At 45.2% G+C, this 22338-nt stretch overlaps 1 protein-coding gene across 4 annotated transcripts in view; it reads left to right on the forward strand.

Moving 5' to 3' along the window:
- ATP7B (ATPase copper transporting beta) overlaps positions 1-22338 on the forward strand; it is a 91083-nt gene that overhangs the window by 63121 nt on the left and 5624 nt on the right. For 3 of the 4 annotated variants that reach the window (XM_059684544.1, XM_059684541.1, XM_059684542.1), the window contains exons 11-20: positions 3224-3351; positions 3466-3620; positions 3945-4079; positions 6390-6584; positions 8782-8964; positions 10359-10524; positions 11746-11889; positions 14764-14906; positions 16379-16582; positions 16677-16794. In XM_059684544.1, coding sequence (XP_059540527.1) covers positions 3224-3351; positions 3466-3620; positions 3945-4079; positions 6390-6584; positions 8782-8964; positions 10359-10524; positions 11746-11889; positions 14764-14906; positions 16379-16582; positions 16677-16794 — 1571 coding nt within the window. The remainder of the gene's footprint in view (positions 1-3223; positions 3352-3465; positions 3621-3944; positions 4080-6389; positions 6585-8781; positions 8965-10358; positions 10525-11745; positions 11890-14763; positions 14907-16378; positions 16583-16676; positions 16795-22338) is intronic. The other variant, XM_059684543.1, reaches the window with a different exon arrangement.

Raw genomic sequence — 22338 nt, forward strand, 5'->3', positions numbered from 1 at the left:
TATCAAATAGGCTTTTAGCTTCTAGCCCTCCCAAGAGGAAGGCTCCACTTTGTCCTGTTCATTACTGCAGCCTAGCACAACAGTTGTTAACACAGAGGCTGGTCAATAGTGCTGGACACTTACTATATGTCAGGCACTGGGACTCCCATCATCTCAGTTAATCTTGGGAACAAAATTGCTATTGTGGGAAGGAGGACTCTGACTTTGAACCAGCGTTTGACCCGGATTGCACTGCTGCTCCGTGGCGAGGACTCTGAGCTCCTGAGGTCAGGGCCATGTCTGCCTTGCTCACTCCTGTGTCCCCAGCTCCTGATGCACACAGTGCACACGTGAACTTAGTCTCAGGGTAGGCTTCGTGTGCTCAGGCAGCCTGCACCAGGTGACACCGCGGGAGCAGTGTGCCCTCACAGCCTCGCAGGAAGGTGGCGGCGTGGTGGGTACATCTGGACCTTCAGGTTCGGGCAACATTGAGTCCTCACTACAGAGGACATTCCTAACACTTTTTAAAAAAGAAAATATTGATGTAAATATGTAAAATCTGTCTGCACAAGCTGGTTCCTGAGTCTTATACATTTATACAGTGATTTTTCAAGAAATGGGCACCTATGTCCAATTTTGTACCTTTCTTAGAAATGTTCAGGTTTCTGCCCAAATGGGTGACTATCACCTTATCTCATATGCTTTTGGGAAGATTCAGAGAGAGAAGACATCTACAAATCTAGCACTGTACCTGCACTCAGTAAATGTCTTTTTCTTTCTCACATAAATAAGGTGGCTTTTTGTACATCCTCTCTGGTAGTGTAAATGTAGTCTTTGTAAAACAAAAGGAAAGTATAAAATAACCTCAGATTTCTGCTTGTTGTACAGACCTGATTTTCTGATTTTTCACCATTTTTTCGTGAGCCAGCAAGTGCTGTATATTTGGCCCACACAATGATTTTAGAGAGGTGCTACCAAAGCTGGTCCAGGTTCCCTGCCTGGTCCCTCTCGCTTTCTCACTCTTCCTGCTGGTCCTCCTTCCTTTCTCTCTCTCACCACCCCACCATCATACAATTTACACTTTATGTGCAATTCATGATTTCCTATCTTAATTCGCTCCCTCTTCTGCTTCTGTTATTTTCTCCCCTTTCACAACAAAACTTCTTTTAAAAGTTGTCTTTAGCTGCTATCTTCGTTTCCCTACTTCACATTCTCTCTTCAGCCCATTCCAGTTGAGCTTCTGCCTCTACCAATTTCTGCAATTGCTTTTGCCAAAGACATCAAGTAATTTCCATGTACCCAAATCCAACCTTAATCCACATTTCAATCTCTCACCAGCACTTTTAGCCTTTATTGCCCCTTACATTTTTCTTTTTTATTAATGTATAATTTATATTCACTGAAGTACACAAATTAATTCTAATATAGAGCATGATGAATTTTACGTTTTTGCATCTGTGTAACTACATCTGCATATTTGATGACGTCTGGGTGCTCCTTCGGATCCTCTCCTTTTCCTTCACTTCACTGGCTGGCCCTTTGCATCTCCCTCACTGGCCCTTCCACTCTTGCTCAACGTCCAAATATTGGTATGACCCAGGGCTTAGTTCCAGATCTCCTTTTTTCCTGTTACTCTTCTAGGTAAGCTCTTAGCATTTCATGGTTTCAAATGCTTTTCTATTTTGTCAGCCCCAGATTTGTACCTCAAGCTCTGATCTCTTCTGTCAGCTTCAGTCTTTTGTGTGTACGTGTGTTAATCCTCACCTAAGGATATTTTTCCATTGTTTTTTAGATTGAGTGGAAAGGGAAGGGAGGTGGGGGAGGTAGAGAGAAAGAAACATCAATGTGAAAGAGACACATCGATTGGTTGCCTCACGCATGCCCCTAACCCGGCTGGGGTGCGAACCTACAACCCAAGTAGATGCTCTTTTTTTTTTTTTAATATATTTTTTTATTGATTTCAGAAAAGAAGGGAGAGAGTTAGAAACATCAATGATGAGAGAGAAACACTGATCGCTGCCTCCTGCACGCCCCACAGTGGGGATCAAGCACACAACCTGGGCATGTGCCCTGACCGGGAATTGAACTGTGACCTCCTGTTGCATAGCTCCACGCCAGCTGGGCCCAAGTACATGCTCTTGACCTGGAATCAAACCCGAGACCCTTCCATGTGCAGGCCGCAGCTCTAACCACTGAGCAGCACCTGTCAGGACTCCAATCATATTTTCAACTTCCTACGTAACATTAAGTCATATAGGCATTTCAAACCTAACAGGTTAAAATGGAGATTTTCAGTTAGCCTCCTCTTTCCTCTTCCTCCCTCAGCTGCTTCTCCATAGTTCTTGTCATTTCATTACATGATTTCTCATCCACCCAGTGGCTCACACTGAAAATTTAGAGTTCATCTTTGATTCTTTCCATGTGTATTTAGTGCATCTGCTCATCTTACTGATGCAGGCCCTAAACACTTACTGGGTATTCCATCACTCCATCTCTAGCCTGTGCCATTGACATCTTTTGCTTGGGTGATTGCAACAACCTAACTCTTATCTCAGTTTCTGTTATTTCGCCTACAGCCCATGCTCCTGCAGCAGCCAAAGAGGCGAAAATGGGAATCAGATTATGTCACTTTCCTACTGAAAACCCTACATTCAAGCATACATACATCTCTGCTCTGCAAGGTCCACTGTGATCTGCATTCTGCCTGCCCCACTTTCTTCTCTCCAGAAATGCTTGCCAGCTTCCTATTTCTCAAAGGCACCCTTTCTGTCTGCCTTAGGGCCTTTGCATTAGCTGTTTTTTCTCCCTTGAATGTACTTTCCCAGGTATTTTGGCCTCTCTTGTCATCCAGATCTCAACTCAAATGTCATTGTCAATTAAGGCCTTCTCATTTTTTCCCTCCCTCCACAACTAAAGAAGCCCTCCAGTCACATTTTCACCACAGCGTTTATTTAATACCTGGACTAATTTGTTTGCTCTGTTTCCTCCACGGAATTTGTCTTCATGAGGGTGGGGACTTTGCTATCCCAGTCACAGCTATATTCCCAGTGCCACAATAAATAGTAACGGCACAATAAATACCGACTCAATCTGTAACTGACAGACACACTGAATACCGCTGCTCTGTATAAAACAAATATAGTGTAACCAGTCCAACAGTTGTAGAACTCAGCCCAAGTGACAGACCAAGAGGGTGAGCTGCAATGAGTGGCCATGTGTGTAACTTGAGTGGCATTTATTGCAGAGAGGAGCAAGTGCCCATGGAGCTGGTGCAGCGGGGTGATGTCATCAAGGTTGTTCCAGGGGGAAAGTTCCCAGTGGATGGGAAAGTCCTAGAAGGCAATACCATGGCCGACGAGTCCCTCATCACAGGTTAGGTGACTTGTTTTGCATTCCCTTCGGGTGGGTATCAGTGCAGTGGCAGGTCCCGTGAATGCTGAATGGGGTTTTAGTGCATGAAAGTTGGTCTCTTCTCTCCACCTCTAGGAGAAGCCATGCCAGTCACTAAGAAACCCGGAAGCACAGTGATTGCTGGGTCTATAAACGCACATGGCTCTGTGCTCGTCAAAGCTACCCATGTGGGCAGTGACACCACTTTGGCTCAGATTGTGAAATTGGTGGAAGAGGCTCAGATGTCAAAGGTAATGAAAAAATGTAAAGAACAATATCTCTTCTGCTTCTCATTTCAGAAATCATCCCAAGAGTTCCAAAGCGTCAGGCAGATATTATTGAGTCAAGAGTTAATGAAGTGGTGAAGACCTGGGGCGGGGGGTGGGAGTGGGCTAGAAGAGGTCAGTGGGGGGGCGGGGGGGAGGGAAGAGGGGGTATACTTTCAACAATAAAGTTGTTGTTTTTTTAAGTTAATGAGGGAGCTGAGAATCCCAGTCCTTGTCCATTCTTGTGGTGTTTGATTGCTTTGCAGATTGTAATTTCCTGTGGTCTTGGTGTTTGTTTTATTTTTATAGGCACCCATTCAGCAACTGGCTGACCAGTTTAGTGGATATTTTGTCCCATTTATCATCATCATTTCAACTTTGACGTTGGTGGTGTGGATTATAATCGGTTTTATCGATTTTGGTGTTGTTCAGAAGTACTTTCCTGTAAGTTGAATGCTGTGGGCTATATGGTTGTTGTTTTAGATAATCTGTTGCCATTAACCCTATTCTTTCATGTCTTAGATTCAGTGTGCTTTGGTTACCCATTACATTTTATTTGCTTGCTTTACTTATTGGCAGCAAAATCTTAGCTGTGGTAGGAAATCAGTCACTTTACTTCTGCAGGTTTTTATTAAAGGCTAGAGGCCCAATGCACAAAATTCTTGCACTTGAGGGGGCCCCTCAGCCTGGCCTGAACCCTCTTGCTGTCTGGGAGCCTGCAGGGAGTGGGCCTAAACCATCCGTCGGACATCCTTAGCACTGCTGTGGAGGCAGGAGAGGCTCCCGCCACTGCTGCTGCACTCGCCAGCTGTGAGCCCAGCTTCAGGCTGAGTGGTGCTCCCCCTGTGGAAGCACACTGACCACCAGGGGGAAGCTCCTGCATTGAGCGTCTGCCCCTTGGTGGTCAGTGCGCATCATAGCGACCCGTCGTTCTGCAGTTTGGTCGATTTGCATATTAGCCTTTTATTATATAGGATAGGATGGTCTTTGCTTCCTAGTTAGATAATTTCACAAACATCAGTTGGCTCTCAGTTGCAATGCTTCAAGCAGTATTGTCCATTTGGAGAGTTATGAACCACACACCATAGCAGATAGGTCACTTCAGATTTTGATGACATGCATGATAATATTTAACAAATTTTAAGAAAAATGTATTTTTGCTGTCTGTGTCCATGAATACCATCTTTAACCTTGCAGCTTCCCAAGCAATGCTAGTGGGTTTTTAGTAAATATCTATTAAACATGAGGCAATGGTCTATACATATATTTTTAGTTTAAAAAGTGGATGAAGAATTTATCTTAAGAAATGTAGTTTTATCAAACGTTTAAAAAGGTATAAAATAACAAAACAAAACAAAACTTTCTGCTTCAGAAATTAGAGCTTAGTGATTTCTAATTGGGACTGATTTTGTCGCCCCCAGGGACATTTGGCCATGTCTGGAGACATTTTTGGTTCTCATGACTGAGGAGGGGATGCTACTGGCACCTAGTGGGTAGAGACCAGGGATGCTGTTAACATTCTACAATGCTCAGGACAGCCCCCACAAATAATTATCTGGCCCTAAATATCAATAGTGCTGAGGTTGAGATCCCTTGATATACATAAAAAGCTAATGACCCACTTACTAGTAGAGTAGTATTTGATAACTGCCCAGTGAGTAGAACAATGTTTTACCTTATTTTTCAAAAATATCTCATACTTAGCCCAGTGTAATATGTATTTTACCTTAGAGCCATAGAATAAGAAATTGCAACTATGGAATGGATAATACTTTTAAAAAACTTGTTTTTACTCATAATTAAAGGTAGATCATATTGTCGGGGTGTGTGTGATTCACTAAGATGTCATTTTCTCTCTTAAATTTCCTATCTTAAAATGAAAAATGTCCAAGTTTTACATTTTCTGACATCTAAGGAGACTTCAGTGCTTTTAAGTAACCTATGACTGTATTCCAGAATTTGCCACTGGCTACTGTGGCACCTCACTGCCTAAAATTTCTGCTTTTGTGGGAGAGCAGCTCATTGGCATGTGGCTATGGAAAAATTCAGTCTTAAACAAATTGGAATATGTGACTTTCTGCTGTTCCCTGCCTTTCCGTCTTACTTTGGCTTCTTTTGTTTTATCTGCAATATCAGGGAGGATGCTGGCAAATGAGGTACTGCATGTTCCTTTAAGATACTGTTGTCACTGTGCTACATAAAAATCACTGTAGGGACAGGGTTCATGTCAGCTTCTAGAAGTCTGTCCAATCCCATCACAATGCCAGGTGTTATTTTGGTAAGAATTATTGTGTGTGTTTTTTAAAAAACACACACACAGATCATCTTACCTCTAAGAAATGCATTATGTCTTAAACAACAGGCCCTCTACCCAACTCCAAGTATTTCTGTAAAAATTAAATTACCCTTTAATAATATATCTTATTTTAGAATTCTGCCTTTCAAAAAGAAAAAGTATGTAGATAGAAGCTAGTGAGATTGTGGTCTGTATCCTTGATTTAGAAAACTTACTTTTTATTGTAATTAAGTGAATATAGTATCTCCTGGTTGTATTCCAAAGACACCAGCCATTAAAAAAAATAAAATAAACGAAGATAACTCCAGATGTCAGAATGCAAATAATACCAATATGTGCCACCATATCTGGAAAAGAGACCCATACTTTGTTTTGGATTTACACAGGAAACAACAATGATTAGGATTCTGTGTGATTTCTCATTTCACTCTCCGCTTACCTCTCTTTCCTCTTTTCAGATTCCCAACAAACATATTGCCCAGGCAGAGGTAATCATCCGGTTTGCATTCCAGACGTCCATCACAGTGCTGTGCATTGCCTGCCCCTGCTCCCTGGGCTTGGCCACACCCACGGCAGTCATGGTGGGCACCGGCGTGGCTGCCCGGAACGGCATCCTCATCAAGGGGGGCAAGCCTCTGGAGATGGCCCACAAGGTTGGCCCAGCACTGCAGTGCTCCTGACCGTCTTTTGGGGTCTTGACTAGGATGATTTTGTAGTTGTTTACTACATGATTTTTTTTAAACTTTGAGGTCTAGTGAAAATAGTGTCTGTTTAAATTTCATATTAAGAGATAAACCTGAAAGAGGCCCGAGGATAGTGCTGTTCATTAAGTAAAACAACAGGAAGCGAGAGAATGATAGCAGCAGTTAACAGTTATAGAATTAAACACTTTATAAATATCAGTTGATTTAATCTGATCAACAGCTTTGAGGTGGTGCTATTATTCCCATTTTACAGATGAGGGAGCTACAGCAGGAGGAGGCCAGGTGACTTGCCTAAAGGCCTTCAGCTAATAAATGGCAGAGCCAGGTTTCACACCTGGAAAAAAGTACCAGCTCTGCATCTGTGTGATTAGCAGAGGGGTCCTGTGACTTGGGGAGTGGAATAATGGGCAACCGTGTATAAAGAATCTTCCTTTGGCCAAACATACCAATCCTTAACCTTCCACTAATGTAGTCGATATTTGTTGAGTATGTACTATGTGTGGGTCTTATGGCTGGCCCTAGTCATGGTCTTTGGCTATCAAGGATGGGGAAAGACAAGTATGGAGTAAGTAAAGAACAAATGCTATGAGATGGGGTGCAACGCTGTGAGATCAGCTCAGCAGGGGGCCTTGCATAGACGTGTGTGTGGGACTGGCCATGAGGGGTGGTGTATCTGAGACCTGACAGTTGAGTGAGAGTGAGCCAGAAAACGGAGGTTGGGAAGCATGTTCTGGCAGTGGGGAAAGCACATGGAAAGGACCTGGGGGATAAGGAGCTGGGTAGGGGGTGCTATATCGTAGACTCTATAACATCGAAGACTGTGAACTGTTCCCATCATTGTATCCCCAGTGTCTTGCCCAGTGCCTGGCACATTGAAAACACTCAATAGTTATTTGCTGAATAATAAATGAGGAACTGAAAGAAAGTCATTGAGAGAAAGAGAAATCGATAGATCAGGCTATTGAGGGAAAAGGTGAGGGAGAGAGGGACCTTGAAGGGTCTTGGAGGTTTATGAAAGGATTTGGAAATTAGCACAAAGAACAATAGGGAGCTGTGGAGGGGTTTGAAGCGCCTATGTGATGTGACTGGATTACTTGTTGGGAAGATCTGGTTACAAAGTGAAGGATGGAATAAAAGGAGGCAAGAATTGATGGAGGAAGACCAGTTGATAGTATTGAAGGGGCCAGCACTCAGCAGCAGAAACAAAAAGCTGAATCTATTGCCCTAACCGGTTTGGCTCAGTGGATAGAGCGTCAGTCTGCGGACTCAAGGGTCCCAGGTTTGATTCCGGCCAAGGGCATGTACCTTGGTTGCGGGCACATCCCCAGTGGGGAGTGTACAGGAGGCAGCTGATCGATGTTTCTCTCTCATCGATGTTTCTAACTCTCTCTCTATCTCCCTTCCTCTCTGTAAAAATATCAATAAAATACATTTTTAAAAAAATTATTAAAAAAAAAAAAGCTGAATCTATTATTTGCTAATGAAGGGAGAACCATGCTTGTGGGTCATAGTCTGAACACAGCAAGCAGACCTAATATGGGGCTTGAGGAAGCCTGAGTCCAGGGATTGGTGGACTCTGGCCATAGGAAAGCAGGTGCCAGTGTGGCTGTTATTGACTGGCTGAGCCCACCCATGGGGACTGGTGCAAAGCTGCCATTGACTAAGTGGGGCAGGTCTAAAAACTGGCTCTGATGGTTACCTGTTATTATGGCCAAGGAATACTCCCTTCCTTGAACTTGGAGTGCAAGAGCTTTAATGTTAGTAGGCTTTTGCACTTACACAGGCCAGAGAAAAGCATGATTGACTCAGCAGATAGCAGTAGATAGCCGACTCCCAGATCCCTGGCTCTTGATCCTGCACAAGAAATCTGCCAGTGTTACTGTCCAGGAGACGGCATGCCATCTCTTGCTACCTCAGAGTGAGAGTTTCTGGCTCAACCTGGTTAAGGTTAAAACATAGTGATGATTTGGGGGGGCATAGAGGGAAACAGTTTTCGCAGTGGGAGTGGTTGAACCTTGTGATTGATTGCAGATGATTATGTCATGGAGGAAGAAGGACTGTTGTTAAGTTCTGCCTCAAGATTGTGTGGATTTTAAAGTCCCTTCCATGTGTATTTGTGCTAACCGAGTTGTGGTTGTTTTGACAGATAAAGACTGTGATGTTTGACAAAACTGGCACCATTACCCACGGGGTCCCCAAAGTCATGCGGGTCCTCTTGCTCGTGGATGTGGCCACGCTGCCCCTCAGGAAAGTTCTTGCTGTGGTGGGGACTGCGGAGGCCAGCAGTGAGCACCCCTTGGGTGTGGCTGTCACCAGATACTGTAAAGAGGTACGAAGACCTGGGCATTGCTCCTCCTCCCGCTCCTCCCACAGCCTCCTCTCTCACCTGTGAGTCTGGAGCCTCCAAGCTCCTTCCTCCTAACAGGCTTTTCCTCTCAGCTGCCATGGCACCTCCGTCAGCTGCCTTCGAGGAGGCCTTGGCTTGTGTGATCTGGAAAACCACTTAGCAGGCCAGTGGAGATGTGGCTCGCAGTAGCTGGTCCCTTGTCACATCTCCAGATCATTGCAAAAGCAGCTCAGTGTTAACAGTCATTTGTTGAGCATTTACTGAGCACCTGGGCTTGGGACAACTATGAAGATGGGAACTCTGCCTCTCGGGGCTGCTTGCTGGTTGGGTGAGGAAGACAGATGGTGTATAAATTCAGACCTTTACTTAGTGCAAAGGGATACAGAAATGAATGGGGTCTTGGGATGAGGGGGTAGAAATCTATGCAGTCGGGAACCTCTGAAATGAGAGGAGCCAGCAGAAGCGAGCGGAAGCCCAATGGGTTCTTGGCACAGTTACTTGGGAAGCATTCATCTTTTGATCTTCTCAGACGAAGGTCCTATTTAATTTTCTCTATTTTCAATATGAATATAGAAGCAACAGAATGTCCCAGAATACTGCCTAGAAAAAAAATGTAAACGGTGTGGGAAAATACAATTATCAGTAAATGTAGAGGGTTATATGGATGCCTTGAAAAAGTTGACAACTCTTCCTGGACAGGGAACCTTCTAGAAATCTCTTTTCGTGTTTCTGTCTTTCATGTAGGGTCAGGCATGCCATTTCACCTCTCACCTTTCTGATGTTTCAGAAAGAATTCTGCTCACCCTCAGCCATGCTTCCTTTGCTGTTTTGTTAACCCAAATAAAAACAGTGCCCCACTCCTTTCTCCTGCCACATCACCCTCCTCCACGGGTCTGTAGGTGGGCAGTTCTCTCTTAATAGCCTAAGAATAGCGTTGTTACCACTTGCCTATTCCATTATTTTAATGAAATTACTTGTGACATATAAATAACATATTTCCATTAAAAAAATAACATATTTCCTCTCTTTGACACCTTTACAACTCCCCATCCTTAATTTGAGATGTTTGATGTGAATAGCCTTTCTCTTAGTCTGCAACATGCCCAATATCATGAGGCACCCACCTAAGGATAAAGTTTTGGCTATTTAATTTTGTTCAATTTAATAATTAAAATGTCTGTGTCAGAGAAAAGGAATTGCTGAGTTAATAGTTTATCTCTTTACCTTTTCCTGCAATTCTACTTCCCATCCCACCTTTCCCTCTTAATTTATGGTTGGGGCTGCTCTCTCTCCTACCCTCACCCCCATCTCTGCCCTTCTCCCTCTCACCTCCCCCTCTGTTTTCTGGTTCCTCTTCCTGCTCCCTTCCTTCACAGGAACTTGGAACTGAGGCCTTGGGATACTGCATGGACTTCCAGGCTGTGCCAGGCTGTGGAATTGGCTGTAAAGTCAGCAGCGTGGAAGGCATCCTGGCCCACAGCGAGCACCTGAGTGAACGGGCTACTCACCTGAATGGGGTTGGCAGTGTCCCCACGGAAATAGGTATCTCTGGCCTTTGTCTCTGGTGCTCAGCCGGCCAAGGGTCGAGTCTGGCTGGGTCAGGTGGCAGCGTGCCAAACACAGAGAGCACCATGCTACCTGATTCCCCTGCTGTGGAGAAAGGTGGCTCATGGCAGGTGCACTGCATGCCTCCCTCCCCAGGAAAGCCTGAAGTTCCTCTTGTATTTGATTCCTCTGACTCTTGATGCCAATGGCAGACAAAAGTAGTCTATTACATAAATCTATAGAGTATTGCTCATAATTTTGAGTCTCCACTTTCTTATCCCAAGTTAGCCTGGCTTCTTGTGAGCTACAAAGTGGACAGCTGGGAATTCTGCTTTGTTCTTCCTAAACAGGAAACCTCCCGCTTAGTAGAACTCTGATGGGAAGTTTTGTGTTTACAGAGCCGGCAGCAGTCAGGGAAAGCTGATGGGAATGGTCTGGCCACGCTAAGCAGGGACACTGCTTGGAGTGAGAGCTGCTTTTAAATAATGGCCTTTCTTATTCTAAGGATAGCTTGGTAGCCATCAGTGTAAGAGTATGAAAACATAGCACCCCAAACCAGAAAAAACAACAACTGTGTCTACTGCTTTCTCTTAAGTATGTTGGTAATTGAGTCTTGATTTAGGTTTCATTGTTGGAAGCCATCTGCCACCTTCTAGGACTTAAAGCCCTAGGATGACCTTTCCATTTAGTGTCCGGGGACTGGTTCATGCAGTGATGCCTAAGTTACTGGCACCCATGGAAGGTGACAGGAGAAAGACTCACTGGCCTTTTAGGAGGTATAGCTTTAAAACATTTCATAGAAGTAGACAGAGTACTTGCTGTTCACCTTGGGTCATCTGTACCAGGCAGTGATGTCGCTAGTCACCACTTGCATTTGATGCTGGAGAAATAACTCCCTGAAAAAGAAGCAGCAGATTCCTCTAAAAAGCAGATAGGGACACCACATAATGTCTGATAGGTTTGTAACATTTTCACACATAGAAAATGTACCTTTTAATGTCCCATTTTAATTCATACCCACATGTTTTACACGTTACACGTTAATTATACTTTTCCCCCTGGTACTTTAAGGATGGTGTTCTGAGAGGCACTTACTAAGTGATAATTTCTCGGAATGGTCAAATGGATATTTTGCTGTTAAAAGGGCTCCATAGTTTTTAGTAATTTCTCATGATGAAATTATACTGTTTGGGAATAACCACAAACTCTTTTGAACAGACGTAGCTCCCCAGACTTTCTCTGTGCTGATTGGAAACCGAGAATGGATGAGGCGCAACGGCTTAGCCATTTCCAGCGAGGTCAGCGACGCTATGACAGACCACGAGATGAAGGGCCACACGGCCATCTTGGTGGCTATTGACGGTATCACTCTGCCTTCCTCCTGCTCTCTCAGACATGAAGCTTCTGGCGATGTCAGGCAAAAATAGATCCTGCCTCTTTAAAAAGAAACAATCTCCCTTTACTAATTTTAGTTTTCCCTTGTAAAAGATTGCGCTGACCTCTTTTTCATGGCATCCCCGGTCCCGAGGCCCTTTCCCTCGCCCTCCTCTCTGCCGCAGAGCCAGCTCTGCTCTGGCACCTGTCTCCTTGTGCTTGGAGTTCTGTCTTCACCATCATTGTTTGCTGCAGTCCAAGCTAGCAGCTTGGAGTCCTCCTCCTCATCACTGCAGACAAAGCAGCTCACTTGCCAAGAGGTTTAACCCTAGCATGCCCTGAAAGAATGAGGTCCCTGCAGCTTGCCTCCGCTTCTCAAGATGGAGTGTATCGAAGGACCCGTTTATATCTTGGGCTTTACACCGCAGGTAGATTAGCATCTTACTTGTTAATATTAGTGTCTGCTAATAGAAGTAAAACTATATGCAGATAAGAACTAATTTAGGTCCTCTTTCCTATTCGCTTTTTCGTTTTCCTCCTCCCATCACGAGGCTGCCTCCTATGTCCTTGTAAACCCACAATTCCCTCCACTTGACAGAGCAGAATTGGCTCAACTGGAGTCATGCCCCTTACACATCACTCACCCTCACTCTGTTGCCGCCACACCGCAGGCCTCAAAAGCCTTCCTGCCTCAGTATCTAAAAGGTTCACTCCAAAAAAAAGTTCTATTCAAGTGGCTTTTATCACAAGGGAAAAAAAAGGAAGTACTGATTTTCTTGCTATTTGGACAATCATCACTTCCTAAGTAGTATTTTCTGTATTTGTTATATTTGTCATGTTTTAATAGCTAAGGTATATTGAGTTATGAGCTAGATACTCTGCAAGTGGATGTGCCATGTGGAAAATTTGGAAAATTCTGAGAGCTATAAGGAAGAAAATGGAGTTGCTTATTAGCCTACACCTCAGAGAGCCACTGTTGACATTTTGATAGTCCTTCCAGACTTTGTATGCATCTGTCCTATGTAAATTTAAAAAAAAAACAGGATCAAACCATATTATCCTATCTAATAAAAGAGAAACATGGTAATTGGTGTACGACCACTACCCTTCCCATTGGCTAATCAGGGCGATATGCAAATTAACTGCCAGCCAAGATGGCGGCCGGCAGCCAGGCAGCTTGAAACTAACATGAGGCTTGATTGCTTCAGTGACGGAGGAAACCAACGTTCCCCGCCTGCCTTGTTGGCCTCTGAGCTTGCAGTTTAAAAAACATTGTAACAAATATAGAAACTAAACAAAACCCCAGAAACCTGCTTTCAGCGAGCCCGGGATCTCAGAGCTGGCATTGATACAGAGTTTCGATTATAGAACCGAAACAAACCAGATACCTTCTTTCAGCAGCAGAGGCCTCAGAGCTGGAGCCTCAGAGCTAAAGCTGGCCCAGAATTTAAAAAAAAAAAAAAAAAAGGAGCAGTTGGGAGCTTCAGTCCCAGCCTGAAAACAGCCCTCAGCCCCTCACCCAGTCTGGCCAGGCACCACAGTGGGGACCCCCATCCTGAAGGGTGTGTGCCCAGCTGCAAACAGCCATCATCCCCTCTCCCAGGCTGGCCAGGCACCCCAGTGAGGACCCCCACCCTGATCCAGGACACCCTTCAGGGCAAACTAGCCGGCCCCCACACGTGCACCAGGCCTCTATCCTATATAGTAAAAGGGTAATATGGCTCCCAGCACCGGGATCAGCGGAGCCGCGAGGCCTCCCGGCACTGGGATCAGCGTGACAGGGGGCAGCGCCCAAACCCCCTGATCGCTCTGCAGCTCTGTGTGTGACAGGGGATGGGGCCACAACCTCCTTATCTGCCCTGCTCTGTTCCTGACAGGGGAAGGCACCCCAACCCCCTGATCGGCCCTGCTCTGTGCCTGATAGGAGGGAGCTCCCCAACCCCCTGATCACCCTGCGGCTCTGTGTGTGACAGGGTGTGGTGCCCCAACCCCCCCACCCCACGGGCCCTGGTCTGTGTGTGACGGGGTAGAGCCATAACCTCCCGATCGGCCCTGCCCTGAGTGTGACAGTGGCAGCACCCCAACCCTCTGATCGGCCCTGCTCTGTGGGTGATAGAGGGCGGCGCCCCAACCCCCTGATCCGCCCTGCTCTGTGTGTGACAGGGGGCGGTGCCCCAACCCCCTGATGGGCCCTGCTCTGTGCGTGACAGGGGGGAGCTCCCCAACCCCCTGATCGACACTGCTCTGTGCATGACGGGGGGGGGGTGCTCCCCAACCCCCTGATTGACCCCGCTCTGTGCGTGACAGGGGGGAGCTCCCCAACCCCCTGATCGGCCCTGCTCTGTGCATGACGGGGCAGCGCCCCAACCCCCTGATTGGCCCTGCTCTGTGTGTGACAGGGGGTGGCGCCGCAACCTCCCCATCGACCCTGCCTTGAATGTGACAGGGAGCGGTGCTCCACCCCCCCCAATCGGCCCTATCCTGAGCGTGACTGAGGGTGGCATCACAACCTCCCAATCCACCCTGCTCTGTGCATGACAGGGAGCGGTGCCCAACTCCCCAATCGGCCCTGCTCTGAGCCCGACCAGGGGCTGCACCTAGGGATTGGGCCTGCCCTCTGCCACCCGGGAGCAGGCCTAAGCCAGCAGGTCGTTATCTCCCGAGGGGTCCCAGACTGTGAGAGGGCACAGGCCGGGCTGAGGGACCCGAAACAAAACACCCAATTATAGAACAATTATACTGTTCTATAATTGGGTGTTTTGTTTCTTGTGAGTAACATGCTGTTAAGGAAACTGAAACCGGCTGTGCTCCTTGGGCCGCCCAGGGCCCTGCTTCCTGCACCCACTGTGGTGTCTCCCGCAGGGGTGCTCTGTGGAATGATCGCCATTGCAGATGCCGTCAAGCAGGAGGCCGCCCTGGCTGTGCACACGCTGAAGAGCATGGGCGTGGACGTGGCGCTGATCACGGGGGACAACCGCAAGACAGCCAGAGCCATCGCCACCCAGGTCTGGGCCGGGGCCCTCTTCCCCTTCTCAAACTAAAGTGATGTTAAGCTCACAGAAGCAGTTTGAGGGGGAAAACTAAGCACCAGTGCATCCAGCACTCAGCTTTGCTTCAGCTTCCCCCTGGATGGGTTCTTTTCAGCCATGCAGCACCCCCACCCCCACCCCCACCCCCACCCCTGACCACCATGCTGTAGCAGCAAAGGTCACGCCCTGGGGCCTGGGAGCTGTGATTCATGCAGGACTGGCTGCAGCCCTGGAAAAGCAACTCCATCATTCTCCATTCCAGTCTTCACAGTGAACAAAAAAAACACCATGGCTTGAGGGCTGACATAAACAACTTTGTAGTCTTTATGTTGAAGGAATGTTTTGCTAGCTCAGCTCTTCCTACTGGTTGCACCAGATAAGTGACTGATCCCAGGCAGTTCCCCCACAGCCCTGGGTTCTGAGTTTGGGCTGTGCAGACAGAGCTGCTGCATGCCTGCCTGGCCCATCTCACGGGGATGGCTCCAGTACAAATTCCTGAAGAGCATATATACCCCTCCTCCTGAAAATGTGTACAGTGGTATGCTTTTGAAAATGAATTGCACCTTATGAGGGAAGCAACAGTACCTCTCTTTACTGGGCATTTTGCTAATGATGGACTTGTTGAGTTACTCCCTTTCCTGGTTAAAACTTGTTCATTCATTCAGAAAGCATTTATTAAACACCGCCCAGGCTACAGAGAGGAGTGAAGAGGGTACCTACCCTTAAGGAGCTCCCAGTCCTGTGGGAGGGTGGACCAGTGACCAACTATAAAATGAGTCCTTGGTGTTTCAACAGAAGAGTGCATGGGGCATGTGGGTGCTGCCAACTTCCCTCCAGCATGGCAGGGGCTGGGGATGCCTTCCCAGGGGAGAGGAAGCTTGAGTCAGGAGTGGTCTGGTGAAGAAGAGGGGGCAGGAGGAGGGAAAGCAAGCTGACCTTCCAGGGCAGAACAGGCAGCAGGAGCACCGTCCAGGGGTACAAAGTAGTGGGGAGTTGGAGAGCACATGGAGCTGAATGGTGCAGGGAGCTGGAGATGAGCAGAGATCTAGGGGACTAAGGGGACCTTAGGAGGCAGACCAAGGAATTTAGATGTTGTCCTAAGGGAACTGGGGTCCACTGGAGGAGAATAAGCAGGAAAGGAAAATGACCAAATAATTTGTTTTGGAAAGACACTGGGACAGCATATGGAGAAGAGAGTGGGGAGGCTGGGACATGGGCTGGGAGACCAGTGAGGGCCCCAAACCACTGCCTGGCCTTGTGATGGGATCAGGGAGTAAATTTGCCATGTGATCTAGAACCTGTGGGGCTTGGTGACTGACATCATTAACGACCTGGAGGCCGGGTGGGGGCTGGGCAGGAAGATTTGGGCTTCTGCTACTATTCCTATCCTTTGCCAACACCAGGCATTGTCATATATTTTTTTTATGGCTATTTTCCTTTCCTTTTAGGTTGGCATCAACAAAGTCTTTGCAGAGGTGCTGCCTTCTCATAAGGTGGCCAAGGTCCGGGAGCTCCAGAAGGAAGGGAAAAAAGTCGCCATGGTGGGAGACGGCATTAATGACTCCCCAGCCTTGGCCCAGGCTGATGTCGGCATCGCCATCGGGACAGGCACAGATGTTGCCATTGAGGCGGCTGACGTTGTTCTCATCAGAGTGAGCATGCTGTGCCTCCTCCCCGTTGTCCAGGCAGTGGGAGGGAAGGGCTGTGGGCACAGCTCCTGGCTCACCAAATGCTCCTCTACCTCAGAATGACTTGCTGGATGTAGTCGCTGCCATTCATCTCTCCAAGAGGACTGTCTGGAGGATACGGCTCAACCTGGTGCTGGCGTTGATCTATAACCTGGTTGGCATTCCCATCGCAGCAGGTAACGGGGCTCTCCCTGCTTGTGACCTTTGCCTCTAGCTCTCTGTGTGCCCGGTTCCTGCCGAACTTAGTGCGCAGCCCACCTCGCTGGCTAGCTGGCCAGGAGCATTTTAGAAAGTGATGATTTTATTATGTGCTCTGCTTGCTAACTCTCTAAAAGTAAATGAGAAACTTCAGAGAGAACCCCAACCTTCATTCACTCTGGTTCTCTCTGAAAAGCTGTCAAGATGCTTGACTATTTATTTACTATGGCCCTGTTTTCTGAACCATTTATTACACATACCGTCTGAAAAACTAGCATTATTAACAGTTATGGGGCCCCTGCTACGTGCTAGGCACCGTGATTGATGTTTTAGAACCTTAATTTAAAAATGCATCCTGCCCGAGATGTACCGTCTCCCAGGAAGAGATGGATTTTTCTGCCTCATAACTCCTCTCTTCCCCGTTCAGTACTGAGTTACCCAGTAGGAAAAAGTTCTTCTGCAAGGGAAGGCTTCTACGTGGGCTGAGACCTAAAGTTTGTAAACACAACTTTCCCACTTCATGTCCCCTGTTGTGCCTGAGTGGTTAAAGGTGACTCACATGATGATTAACATGTCTGCCTAAACGTACTGGGTGGGGTGGGCCAGACAGCTGTACCTGCTGCTTCCAGAGCCAGCCCAGGTGCTGATTCACTCCTGTGTTTGTGCCTCTGCCACAGACCTTTGCCCAGATGTGGACTGAGTGTCCTGGCCCTGTCCTGGGTCCTAGCTCACATTGACCTTTAAAAAGATGTTTTGACAATCCCAGCAACAAAACAGAGTGGTGCCTTGTTGTGTTGTATTTTGTGCCTTTAAATCAACGCAGCAGATCCAAACAACAGCAGCCTCCTGAGCACCACACCCTCGGTCTGAGGAACAGCAGCTGTATGTGAAACCTCCCCCTACCAGCCAGAAGAGCTACCACAGATGTGAACAGCACCCACCAGAGGAGCGGCTGCCAACTGAGAATCAGCTGCTACCGCAACCGCCCGAAGAGCAACCACAGCCCAAGGAGTCACTGCCACCAAGGGAGCAGCCACTGAACAACTCAACGTCTAGATATGTCAGTGAGATCAAACATGGGTAGACAAAGAAACCCCCAAAGGAAAGAAAAAGAGGACTCGCCAGAAAAGCAGCTAAGTGATACAGAGGCATGCAACATGACCGAAAAAGAATTCAGAATAAGGGTCCTAGAGTTCATAAACTGGACGGAGGAAAAAATCAATAACATATGCAAGAAGCTAGAAGAAACAGATGAAAAAATCAACAACTTAAGTAAGACCCAAGAAGAAATGAAGAGTGATATAGCTGCAATAAAAAACACCATTGAAAGTATCAACAGTAGACTAGGAGAAGCGGAGGACCGAATTAGTGAATTAGAAGACAAGGAAGCAAAACACACCCAAACTGTACTGCAATCGGAGAAAAAAATTAAAAGACAGGAGGAGAGCCTAAGGGAGCTTTGGGACAACATGAAACGAAACCACATACGAATAATAGGGGTGCCAGAACAACAGAAAGAGGAACAAGGATTAGAAAACCTACTCGAAGAAATAATATCAGAAAACTTCCCTGAGGTGGGGAAGAAAAAAGTCACACAAGCCCAGAGAGTCCCAAACAAGGTGAACCTGAAAAGACCCACACCAAGACACATCATAATTACCATGGCAAATGTTCAGGACAAAGAGAGAATCTTACAAGCTGCAAGAGAGAGACGGAAAGTTACATACAAGGGATCTCCCATTAGATTATCAAATGACTTCTCAACAGAAACACATCAGGCCAGAAAAGAATGGACGGAAATTTACAAAGTGATGCAAAGCAAAGGACTGAATCCAAGAATACTCTATCCAGCAAGGCTATCATTCAAAATTGAAGGGGAAATAAGAAGCTTCACAGACAAAAAAAGACTAAGGGAGTTTATCACCACCAAGCCAGCAATGCAAGAAATGCTAAAAGGACTGGTGTAAAAAGAAGAAATAAAAAGCTCAGAAAGAAAACAGCCACACAAAAAAAGAAATGGCTACAAACAAGTATCTTTCGATAATAACTTTAAACGTAAACGGACTAAATGCTCCAAACAAAAGACATCGAGTGGCTGAATGGATAAAAAAACATGACCCATTACATCTGCTGTCTACAAGAGACCCACCTCATTAGAAGGGACTCACACAGACTGAAAGTGAAGGGATGGAAAAATATCTTTCAGGCAAATGGAAAGGAAAAGAAAGCTGGGGTAGCAATACTTATATCGGACAAAACAGACCTCAAAGTGAAGGCCATAACAAGAGATAAGGAAGGCCACTTCATAATACTAAAGGGATCAATACAACAAGAAGATATAACCCTGGTAAACATATATGCACCCAATGCAGGAGCACCCAAATTCATAAAAAAACTCCTGGAAGATATCAAAGGAGAGATTGACAACAATACAATCATAGTAGGGGACTTAAATACACCACTGACATCACTGGATAAGTCCGCTAGACAAACAATCAGCAAAGATACAGCAATCCTAAATGACTCACTAGATCAGATGGACTTAATAGACATCTTCAGAACACTTCACCCCAAAGCCAGGGAACATACATTCTACTCAAATGCTCATAAGACATATTCAAAAATAGACCATATATTGGGACACAAGCAAAGTATCCCCAAATTCAAGAAGATTGAAATCATAAAAAGCATCTTTGCAGACCACGATGGCATAATATTAGAAATAAACTACAATAAAAACAACCCAAAATACTCAAACACCTGGAAGCTGAATAGCGTGCTATTAAATATTGATTGGGTTACCAATGAGATCAAAGAAGAAATTAAAAACATCCTGGAAACTAATGACAATGAAAACACAACAATCCAAAACCTATGGGACACAATGAAAGCAGTCCTGAGAGGGAAGTTTATAGCTCTACAGGCCTATCTCAAAAAACAAGAAAAAATGGTAGTAAATCATCTAACTCTACAACTCAAAGAATTAGAAAGAGAGCAACAAGAAAACCCTAGAGTGAGCAGAAGGAAGGAGATAATAAAGATTAGAGCAGAAATAAATGACATAGAGACCAAAAAAACAATACAGAAAATCAATGAAACCAAGAGCTGGTTCTTTGAAAGGATAAATAAGATTGACAAACCTCTAGCCAGACTCACTAAGAAGCAAAGAGAGAGGACCCAAATAAACAAAATCAGAAACGATAGAGGCGAAATAACAACAGACCCCACAGAAATACAAATGATTGTTAAAAAATACTATGGACAGCTCTACTCCAACAAACTAGACAACCTGGAGGAAATGGATAAATTCCTAGAAAAATACAACATTCTAAAACTCAATCAGGAAGAATCTAAAAACCTCAACAGGCCAATAACTATGCAAGAAATGGAAGCAGTCATCAAAGAGCTTCCATCAAACAACAGCCCAGGACCAGACGGCTTCACAGGGGAGTTTTACCAAACATTCAAGGAAGAACTAAAACCTATCCTCCTCAAACTACTACAAAAAATTCAAGAGGAAGGAACACTTCCAAGCTCATTCTATGAAGCCAGCATCACCCTAATACCAAAACCAGGTAGACAACACAATGAAAGAGAATTACAGGCCAATATCCCTCATGAACATAGATGCCAAAATCCTCAACAAAATCTTAGCAAATCGGATCCAGCAGTACATCAGAAAGATCATACACCATGACCAAGTAGGATTTATCCCAGGGTTGCAAGGATGGTACAATATCCGCAAATCAATAAACGTGATACATCACATAAACAAATTGAAAGAAAAAAACCACATGGTCATATCAATTGATGCAGAAAAAGCATTTGACAAAATTCAACACCCATTTTTGATAAAAACTCTCAGCAAGGTGGGAGTAGAAGGATCATACTTCAACATAATAAAAGCCATATATGACAGGCCCACAGCCAGCATCATTCTCAATGGACAAAAACTAACACCATTTCCCCTAAGAACAGGAACAAGACAGGGATGCCCCCTCTCACCACTTCTTTTCAACATAGTACTGGAAGTGTTAGCCATTGCAATTAGGAAAGAAGAAGAAATAAAAGGCATCCAAATTGGAAAAGAGGAAGTAAAACTGTCCTTATTTGCAGACGACATGATATTATACATACAAAACCCTAGAGACTCCATCAAAAAGCTACTAGACTTAATATATGAATTTGGCAATGTAGCAGGATACAAAATTAACCCCAAGAAATCTGAGGCATTTCTATACACCAATAGTGAACTTTCAGAAAGAGAGATTATAAAAACAACCCCGTTTACCATCGCACCAAAAAAATTAAGCTACCTAGGAATAAACTTAACTAAAGAGGTAAAAGACCTCTACTCAGAAAACTACAGGACGTTGAAAAAAGATATAGAGGAAGACATAAAGAGATGGAAGAACATACCATGTTCTTGGATTGGTAGAATCAACATCATTAAAATGTCCATACTACCCAAAGCAATCTATAAATTCAACACACTCCCCATTAAAATACCAACGGTATATTTCACAGACCTAGAACAAACTCTCCAAAAATTCATCGGGAATAAAAAAGACCCCAAATAGCTGCAGCGATCCTGAGAAAGAAGAACAAAGTACGTGGGATCTCAATACCAGATATCAAACTGTATTTCAAAGCCACTGTTCTCAAAACTGCCTGGTACTGGCACAAGAATAGGCATATAGATCAATGGAATAGAATAGAGAGCCCAGAAATCGGCCCGAACCAATATGCTCAATTAATATTTGACAAAGGAGGCAAGAACATACAATGGAGCCAAGATAGTCTCTTCAATAAATGGTATTGGGAAAATTGGACGGATATATGCAAGAAAATGAAACTAGACCACCAACTTACACCATACACAAAAATAAACTCAAAATGGATAAAGGACTTAAATGTACGACAGGAAACCATAAAAATTCTAGAAGAATCCAAAGGCCACAAAATTTCAGACATATGCCGAAGCAATTTCTTCACTGATACAGCTCCTAGGGCACTTGAAACTAAAGAAAAAAATGAACAAATGGGACTACATCAAAATAAAAAGCTTTTGCACAGCAAAAGAAACCATCAACAAAACAACGAGAAAACCCACTGTGTGGGAAAACATATTTGCCAATGTCATATCTGATAAGGGCCTAATCTCCAAAATTTATAGGGAACTCATACAACTTAACAAAAGGAAGATAAACAATCCAATCAAAAAATGGGCAAAGGACCTAAATAGACACCTTTCAAAAGAGGACATTCAGAAAGCCAAGAGACATATGAAAACATGCTCAAAGTCACTAATCATCCGAGAGATGCAAATCAAAACAACAATGAGGTACCATCTCACACCTGTCAGAATGGCTATCATCAACAAATCAACAAACGACAAGTGCTGGAGAGGATGTGGAGAAAAAGGAACACTTGTGCACTGCTGGTGGGAATGCAGACTGGTGCAGCCACTATGGAAGACAGTATGGAGTTTCCTCAAAAAACTGAAAATGGAACTCCCATTT

Source organism: Myotis daubentonii, chromosome 2 (genome assembly GCF_963259705.1).
Source record: "Myotis daubentonii chromosome 2, mMyoDau2.1, whole genome shotgun sequence".
Taxonomy (NCBI): domain Eukaryota; kingdom Metazoa; phylum Chordata; class Mammalia; order Chiroptera; family Vespertilionidae; genus Myotis; species Myotis daubentonii.